Consider the following 9,694-nt stretch of genomic DNA (forward strand, 5'->3'; position numbering starts at 1 on the left):
TAACCCGCATGTTGTTTAATCATTGTGTGAGTTGGCCCTGTGTGTGTTTGTGCAGGGAAGGGCATGAATCCTGAAGACTCAGCAGTGCCAAAATCAAAAAAACATTTTCCATGAAGTCATTTGACTTTCAATAGACCTTTAACTGACACAAATACCTTTTTATCATAAACTGGCAGCAGAGTCCAAGTCAAAATTTATGATTGGCTGATCACTTTCATAGCCACTGTAAAATATCTTGAGGAGACCTTTGACCGTCTAGAAGTTAAAGTAAGATGACAAGCAGTATCCAAAACTATAGCCCACTAAGGGATTTGTAGTTTTGGTCTGAATGTTCAATCATTTACTTTGTCAGGTAGTTTTATATAGAAAAAACACTAAAGGTGATAATAAGAGTATAAAACATGAGTGGACATTAACAAAATCAAAGAAACAAATGCCTTACAGGTTACTGGTTCTGTGAAATTCAGATGAAAATGTATTTCAAGGAGACAAAGGCTCATGACTGCATTATACTCCAGTATCCTCTATGCCGATGCTTTTTGGAGCCAAAACATCATATAGTCATCGTTCATCCTCCTTTTTTGGAATCAAACCAAAAGGTCAGTAACATCTTACTGAGAAATTAGAACTACATTTGTGCATCTAGTTACTCAATTAGTGACTACGTTTAATTTTTGCTAACATTAAATTGGTATAATCCTAGCAAACACCTGGCAGGCACAAGAGAGCCGGCAATCAACACTATTTTCACTGCTGCTTGCAAGTCTAGTTTAAACATTATTTGGCCTGATCTATACCTACACCTTGTTTATCCCACTTGCATTTCATAATTAATAATAGCTTACTATCTAACAATTGAAGTTTATTCAAATATGTAGCCAAGTTGATTAAGATATGTTTGCTGCTGAGTGGTTATATTGGTTATCTTAGCTCAACCCAAGTGTGTTTCTAAGCTGTGGCTCAGTTGCTGCAAATATACTGTAGTTTGTTGCCAAGATGTACAAAAACCTGGGACATAATATGTGATTTGTTATGTTGTTTTCATTGTGATTAACCCTGAGAGGGAAACAGAGGCCAGCCTAAGAAAGTAATTCCTAAGAAGATAAACAAGTTCACAGTGAACCCTCGTCATCACTCTTCTGAAGAACTTGACATCACTTCAAGATAAATTAGATGTCCTTCTTGTTTAAAATGTTTCTCTCTGCCATTCAGTTGTTTCCTCTCTCTTTCTCTCACTCTTTTCATTCTTGTTTCTTTCTCACTCAGTAAGCTGTGAGCCTGGAAGCCTGGATGCCAGCCTTAAAGCAGAGGACAGAGATTTTCGGTGACTGAGGCAAAAACAAAACAGTTAAGTAGATGCTTTTTCAGAGGTGTCAGGCAGCCAACAGGTGAATCATGATTACTGTAAACCATCCACTTCCTCCATACTTTATGTATATTAAGGATCTTTGTCTCTTTATCTTTTGTTTAAGTCAATAGAGGGTTTTTTGTTGTGGATAAGCAGATAAACAAATTTTGCTGCAGTCTAATAAGCTGCTTCCTATTCAACTCCTCCACAATCAAGTTACTTGCATCTTAAACAATTACAGATGAGTTAATTATTAATTATTAATTAGTGATCTTTCAAAAGTAAAATTCACCAAAATGTATTACTTGTATGTGTTGCATATTAATATGAGAAGAACATCGGTGGGCTACACTAACTCAAGATGGGCTCAGGACAGACAAAAAACAAACCTGATGCTACCAATCTAAAGAGTGATTTAACATCCGAGGAGAAGAAGACGAAGAAGGAGACGGAGAAGGAGACGGAGAAGTGTTATGATCCTGAAGACTCAACACTTAGATTTGTTGATCGGGAGGATGAAATGGATTGTAAGTACTCATCAGATGATTATTTCTAAATTTCTCAAGCAGTGATCTTAAAGAATAGTCTATTATTTACTCGTTTTAGCTACTGACAAAGTTCTGAGAAACAATTGGTCCACATATTGAAACACTTTTCTTGTGTCTCATAGTTTTGTACATTGGCTTCAAGTCTCGCAGAGCGCTGATGTCCTGTGGTCATGCTGTCACTCCGATGTCTCTCACCGACTGGTGTTGCAGATTGTTGGATCAGGTTGGTTAATAATGATAATTAGACCCAATAAGACCCTATTGTATTTCGTGTAATTGTTTCTTTCTTATTCTTTCTTTATTAATACGCCATTTAACCCTAAATTTGACCCCCTACACATGTTCAAAAATTCACCAAATTTGGCACGCACATCAGGTCTGGTGAAAAATTTGATAAAATATAAAAATCATCCCCCAAAATTGCTAAAATGTGCTCTATAGCGCCAACTATGTATCTAAAATGGCAGCCATGGCCCGTAGGAATGTCGTAGAAAGATCGAACCAAAACTCAATTATTCGTCTCAACAAGAAAAATCAACAAATCATACGCTGACACCCCTGACCTAAATCCAACAAGAAGTCCACAATACACACATGAAAGTATGACTTTGTGCCAATTTTGGAAAATATTTCAACCTGGCTCCAATTTTTAAATAAATGTAATTAAATGTAAATGTAATAATTTTAGGAATTTCCTAGAAATGAGAGTCTGTGTCTTAAAACAAGAAAGAAAAAGACAATGAAATAATTGCACTAGAATAAATCAAATCAAATCAAGTTCATTTATAAAGCACATTTAAAAACAACCAGAGTTGCTCAAAGTGTTGTACAATAAAATAACAAAAGTAAATCAAAACAACATAACAAGGTAACAGCAAGGAGTAGAGATGACATATCAATACTATCCCATGTGCATACACAAATAAATGATTAATAGTAAAACATAAAGCTTTAAGGACACTCAAAGGCCCGAGAGAACATGTGGGTCTTAAGTATAGCCTTAAAAGTGTCTACAGAAGGGGAACATTTAATTGCTAAAGGTAAATTGTTCCAAAGTTTTGGGGCAGCCATTGAAAATGCACAGTCGCCCTTACCCAACCCTCTCAGAATAAAGACGAATAACAGTTGTTTTCTAACAGTTTAGAACTGAATTACTAACGTTCAGGTAAATCAGTGCTGTATTTATGACACTTATTGATTAAGATTTTTATTTTTTCTAACATGAAGGTTTTGCTTTGACTGATTTTTTTTTTCTTTTTAATGTTCAAGGGTGAGAGCAGATTTGTCTGTGGTCAAACTGACTGTGATGCTGAATGGTCCTTCGAGGAGGTTCGTAAAATGGCTCTTCTGACCCCTGAAGAAATGAGGGAGTTTGAAAAGAAAATGTTTAACAACTCTAAGGATGTCAAATCAGTAAGTATTTTAATTATTCAATTTTAAAACCTGTTTTCATACCATATTTGTTGTAATTTCAAAAAGCGATACATTAAAAAATATACTGTTTCTTTCTTTTTATACAACACAACTTAACAGTGTCCTGGCTGCAAGTCTCGTGTGATGAGAGCTGACCTGAATGATCTGAGTGTCCTCTGCTCAGTTTGCACAGCTGACAAAAAGAAGGACTACAGATTCTGCTGTCAGTGCTTGAGGGAATGGAAAGGTCCATTTCCACGTTCAGACTGCTGTGAAAATGATGGCTGCACCAATCAGATACTTGAAACACTGAGAAAGTGTCCAGAGATCATCTTTGAGGAAGTGGTGGGGGTCACTGGTTGTCCCTCCATCCGTGCCTGTCCCACCTGTGGCCAACTGCTGGAGCATGACAAAACTCAGTGTAAAAACATCGTCTGTCCCCGATGTAAGGTGGAGTTCTGTTTTGTGTGTCTGAAGGTCACCGCTGAATGTTTGGAGTCTAGTGAACATTACGAGCCTTGCTCCAGTGGTGTCGCCTCCAGACAAACCTCTATACCTGTGTGGAAGAGGAAATAATCTTAATAACACCAGACTGTGATTTTTGTTGATGCAACACTGTGGTCTTTGATGAATGTACACAGCTGTGTGTTTTGTATGAGAGAAAATGGCAGCAGAGGCCATCATCATCATCATCATCATCATAACTGCTGTTTGTTTCAAAATAAGTCTGCAAATGATGAAGATGACAAATGTAATGTAACTAAAGAAAAGAGAGATAAAATGTTTGAATCTCAAATGAGAGCTGTGGATCTGTTTGGTGTTGTTGTATTTTTAAACATCAGTCTATCATTGTCAAATCAGTTGTGATGATTTATCTGTAAAATCACTGTAAACAAAATCTGAATAGTGCAGAAGGAAAAGTTCTTCCTGCAGCATCCAGCTTACAGTTAACTAAAGATAAGAACTTATGCGTCAAACATATTTGAACATATTACTGTATAGTACTGTACAATTATTTAAGTAATAGATAAGTATATTTTAAAATATCTCTGACGCAGTGCTTAGCATCAACAGTATCTCTCAACAACCCAACTGATTTATACAGTAGTTACATTCAGTAAAGTGTTGTCATGTTACCTGAAAGGAGCCTCCTGCTGGACAGTCCACCCATTCAGAGCCAGACACCTGGATCTGGTACCTGTTAGGTCCAGTACACCTGTGTCTGTAACATCGGCCCTCTGCAGAGCTGCTGGACAAGAGAAAGTGACTCTAAAAGAGAGACAGGTGGAGAAAGAGTACAGTAGTGTTACACATAGGAAACAGTTGAGATGACCTTGACTAGGAAAACATAGAAATACTCTCACACACACACACATACCTGTCTGTTCAGGCTGGAGAAGAAACAGCGACTATCAAAGCCAAAGATCTCTCCACTCCAGTCCTCTACAGCTGACTGTCTGTCATTTTCCTTTTTCCAACACTCACTCTGAAAAACAAAGAGGAGGAAAAAAGAGTGAAACTGTGAAGCTGCAACAGCAATAAAATGACACAGATCACAATCAAATACACAAAAATATAGAGCTGACCACATATTCCTGCTTCATAGAATTTGGAAAATGTAAGAAATGCAAATCATCTTGGACATTTTGACATTAAGAAATGCAAAATAATTAAAAGACAATTTCCTTTTCAACAAAATCACATGACATTAAATAAAACATACTCCAGTTTTGAGGGGTTGATTACCCAGAGCAGTGGACCAGTTCAGTTGACGTATATAAACGTTTACCATTTTCTTCATTTGGGGTCATGTGAGGCGATAACCTGACAGTGAACAGCAGGCTGCTGTTTGTTTCCTCTTTCAAATCGTGTCAAATTTCAAACCACAAGTCATGGCAGTTTTTAGAAACTGTAAATTAATCACCTATATTTAATATCATCACTGTTAGATTAGATTAGATTAGACGAGCAGTTTGATTACTCATCATGTGATTAACCTCTTTTTTTATAACACGCTATTCTCTGGGGGAAACTTTCTACACATGCAGCTGTCAGTAAAATAGTTTCACTTTCGCATTTTTCTAAAGGTCAAAAGTTTAAGTAGATATCTTCATCTAAGTTAAAACATAAAAATATGAGACCTAAGATTTCCATCACAAGTGGCATTATTGTGTACATGTAAATAACATAAATGTGTGAATGTGACATTTTTATTTTATATTATAAATGTCTGACAGTGATAATGAAAGCAAATTTTGAACAACAACAACAAAGTGTAGATGGGTGTTTTCCTAACAGTGGAAAGTCCTCAATAAAACCTTTTGATTACATCATCATACATGTAGTGAAATAACTTCACTGCATGGTGATTACTTTGTGATCTTGGTTATTATATTGTGTACATGGTGCATATAATTTTATGTAAATTTGTGTTTAATCTTGTGGGTGTGTTTGATGTCAATGTCCTGGGTTTTTAAAGTTGATTGTGTTCACACAACAGTGGTGTTTGTGTCAGTCACTCTGTTGCAGGAGAGTTTACAGCCTGTCTTCTTTTTATCCAAACCACATAACTACTCATGAGAGGGTTTTATAAAATCCATGCTGGTTGTAGAATTAAGTCTGAATGGTAAAGATGACTATTTTAACTACTTTAGGTAACACTTTTATATTTTCCTACACAGAAAGGAAGGTTTTATTCCAATTAAATAAAGTTCATATCAGGTAACATTGTTTTTGGTGACAGCGAGACAAAAACCATCCACTTCCTCCATAGTTTAACTATATTAAGGATCTTTGTCTCTGTATCTTTTGTTTAAGTCAAAAGAGGGTTTTTTGTTCTGGATAAGCAGATAAACAAAGTGTGCTGCAGTCTGATAAACTGCTTCCTATTCAGCTCCAAGAGTTAATTTGTGATCTTTCAAGAGTAAAATTCACCAGAATGTATTACTTGTGTGTGTTGCATATTAATATAATGTATTATTGTTATGTTGTGCTGTGTGAGTTAAGGAGGCCTGGTGAGATCTGCTCACATTCATATTGTTTTTTAACATATACACAGAGGACATTAGTAAAGGCAAACATTTTATTTGTTTTTACAGCACATTTCCTTTTTGTGAGATCAGATTAATTGTAGCAGTGTTGTTCAAGGACATTTTTTTCTCACAATTTCATTTTGTTCCAATTTCATTTAGCAGACACTTTTATCCAAAGCAACGTACATCTGAAAGGTAACACAATGCAAGCAAGAATCAAGACAGGAGAGAATAACGTCAGTAAGTGTCGTAAAGCTGAGTAGGTGCATAGAAGCAGATTTTTTTTTTCATCTTCATCTCGTCCACATCAGCCTCCAGACACTTTCAGCACTAAGTGGATGGTGGACATGTGTTGGATCCCACAGGATGACAGCTTGGATGATTCCTCCAGTGGCTCCGCTCTAAGGATCATCCGGATGTCATCATCTAAGCAAAAAGGAAAAATACATTTGGATTCCTTAAAGATGATCACAAGTCTCGTACTGAGAATACCTGCACCTAATACAGAAATGACAGACTGTCTGGGATGTGACCCGTCAAAGACACAGGTGATCAGTATAACCTGGATCATACAGGATATTAATAATCAGTTTATGTTCCATATCTGTATCATATCCTGATATGATTAAAACCAGCAAGTCATAGCAGGGACTAGTGTGCATGTAAATGTACTGATTGACAGGTGATGTTAATAACATGCCATAGACCAGAAGTTGAGTGAAGTCAAACAATATTAATAATAATAACAATAATAAACTATAATGATGAAAAGAACAATCCGTGGATGTCTGGCATGAGGAAGCCCAATTGTCAGAAACGGTCCTGCCCTTTATCACCATCTGTCATAACTTTAACGTGAAATGTTGTTTTTTTTATTAATTAATGCATTCCCAGAATTCTACATATCGTTTTAGATCATAGTTTTTATTTGTTTTAACTACTGTGTGTGTGTGTGTGTGTGTGTGTGTGTGTGTGTGTGTGTGTCAGCGCTGTTTGGAGGGATAAATCTCTGTGTTGCATTTTTTTTTAATGTATCAGCCCCTGAATTCGAGTCTTATTAAAGAGCCTTTAAACGTACCTGTAGACAGTTCTTCAACAATTTTCTTTTTCAGGTGATGTACAGTAAACGTCTCCATCTGCTCTTCATTGTCACACAGATCGATCATCTTCCGTTTTAAGGGTCCAACTACATTCACCTTGATAGACATTTTGCCACTGAGCCTGTACAGTGAGGAGTCACTGTTTAGATTTTATATGCGACGATGTTCTTCAGATGTGTGATCTGTACAAGAGATCTTGACATAACAGAAACTAAAACAAGGGGCTGTACTTCAACGTTGTTTACGTACTTTGGGCCAATAAAAATCACATGACTTCTCTGAAAGACGAGTTGACGAAACTGAAAACATTTATCGCCATCTGTCCCTATTTTGTAGGAGAACATCGGTGGGTTACACTAACTCAAGATGGACTCAAAACAGACAAAAAGAAAACGTGAGGCTACAGATCTAAACAGCGATTTAACATCTGAGGAGAAGAAGAAGAAGGAGAAGTGTTATGACCCTGAAGACTTAACACTTGAATTTGTCGATCAGGAGGATGAAATGGATTGTAAGTACTCATCAGATGATTATTTCTAAATTTCTCAAGCAGTGATCTTGAAGAATAGTCTATGATTTACTGGTTTGAGCTACTGACAAAGTTCTGAGACAATTGGTCCACAAATTGAAACACTTTTCTTGTGTCTCATAGTTTTGTACATTGGTTACGAGTCTCTCAGAGCGCTGATGTCCTGTGGTCATGCTGTCACTCCGATGTCTCTCACCGACTGGTGTCGCCACTTGTTGGATCAGGTTGGTAAATGTTGTTACTTATTGTTAATTGTTGTACATGATCACCTTCATCATGAAATTCAAATGAGTTTTCTGTGACACATAATTAACTTAATTGATTACAATGGATGACAGTAGCATAATTTTGCCGTCGACTTATTTTTTCATACATTTCACAAATTTCAAAACACACGTGTATTGTAATGCAGTAGTCAGGTATTAATTTGACCCAACATGCACAAATAGACTCGAAATGAACAGCAAAAATCTGTCTTATCAAGTCATTTCTCTCTATAATTGAATTCTCAATATTTAAAAATCATTTTCTTGTCAAATATGAAAAAGTGCCAGTGGAGTAAAAATATTTCAACTCGGCAACATTTTTTTTAAAAAAATGTTTTAAGAATTTCCTAGAAATGTGAGTCTGCGTCTTGAAACAAGAAAGAAAAAGACAATGTAATCATTGCACTAGAATAAAGCCAAATAAAAGTTGATTTGTATAATAAACCAGCTGAAATCTTCTGATCACACTGGATGATTTTCTCACTTGTTTAAGAAAATGTTTAGAACTGAATTACTAACATTCAGGTAAATCAGTGCTGTATTTATGAAACTTATTGATTAAGATTCATATTTTTTCACATGTGAAGGTTTTGCTGATTTTTTTTTCTTTTTAATGTTCAAGGGTGAGAGCAGATTTGTCTGTGGTCAAACTCGCTGCAATGTTGAATGGTCTTTCGAGGAGGTTTGTGAAATGGCTCTTCTGACCCCTGAAGAAATGGACGACTTTGAAAAGAAAATGATCAGCAATTCTAAGGAATACTTTTATGTCAAATCAGTAAGTATTTTAATTATGCAATTTTAAAACCTGTTTTCATACCATATTTGCTGTAATTTAAGAAATATATCCATTAAAAAATGTACTCTTTTTATACAACACAACTTAACAGTGTCCTGGCTGCAAGTCTCGTGTGATGAGAGCTGACCTGAATGATCTGAGTGTCCTCTGCTCAGTTTGCACAGCTGACAAAAAGAAGGTCTACAGATTCTGCTGTCAGTGCTCGAGAGAATGGAAAGGTCCATTTCCACGTTCAGACCGCTGTGAAAATGACGGCTGCATCAATCTGCAAGTTGAAACACTGAGAAAGTGTCCAGAGATCATCTTTGAGGATGTGAAGGATGTCACTGGTTGTCCCTCCATCCGTGCCTGTCCCACCTGTGGCCAACTGCTGGAGCATGACAAAACTCAGTGTAAAAACATCGTCTGTCCCCGATGTAAGGTGGAGTTCTGCTTTGTGTGTCTGAAGGTCACCGATGAATGTTTGGAGTCCAGTGAACATTACGAGCCATGCTCCAGTGGTGTCGCCCCCAGACAAACCTCTATACCTGTGTGGAAGAGGATAATCTAACAATATTAGACTGATTGATGATGCAACGCTGTGGTCTTTGAAAAATGTTCACACTTGTGTGTTTTGTATGAGAGAAAATGGCAGCATAGGCCATCATCATCATCATCATCAT

At 36.6% G+C, this 9,694-nt stretch overlaps 1 protein-coding gene and 1 long non-coding RNA gene across 4 annotated transcripts in view; one reads left to right on the forward strand and one right to left on the reverse strand.

Annotated features, from left to right (window-relative positions):
• Positions 1–1,666: 1,666 nt before the first annotated feature.
• LOC137175064 (probable E3 ubiquitin-protein ligase RNF144A-A) overlaps positions 1,667–9,694 on the forward strand; it is an 8,175-nt gene continuing 147 nt past the window's right edge. Inside the window, exons 1-4 of one of the 3 annotated variants that reach the window (XM_067580710.1) lie at positions 1,667–1,875; positions 2,019–2,119; positions 3,166–3,309; positions 3,430–4,022. In XM_067580710.1, coding sequence (XP_067436811.1) covers positions 1,710–1,875; positions 2,019–2,119; positions 3,166–3,309; positions 3,430–3,885 — 867 coding nt within the window. In that variant the 5' untranslated portion in view covers positions 1,667–1,709 and the 3' untranslated portion in view covers positions 3,886–4,022. Of the gene's footprint in view, positions 1,876–2,018; positions 2,120–3,165; positions 3,310–3,429; positions 4,023–7,746; positions 7,953–8,093; positions 8,195–8,858; positions 9,012–9,123 lie in introns of those variants that run through there. The other 2 variants (XM_067580709.1, XM_067580712.1) reach the window with 2 other exon arrangements.
• LOC137175072 (uncharacterized) lies at positions 6,378–7,639 on the reverse strand. Its single transcript, XR_010925557.1, has 2 exons — positions 7,420–7,639; positions 6,378–6,767 (listed from the first exon to the last, which is right to left on the reverse strand). It is a non-coding gene; the product is annotated as an uncharacterized lncRNA (long non-coding RNA).

The sequence above is a fragment of the Thunnus thynnus genome, chromosome 22 (genome assembly GCF_963924715.1).
Source record: "Thunnus thynnus chromosome 22, fThuThy2.1, whole genome shotgun sequence".
In the NCBI taxonomy this organism is placed as follows: Eukaryota; Metazoa; Chordata; class Actinopteri; order Scombriformes; family Scombridae; genus Thunnus; species Thunnus thynnus.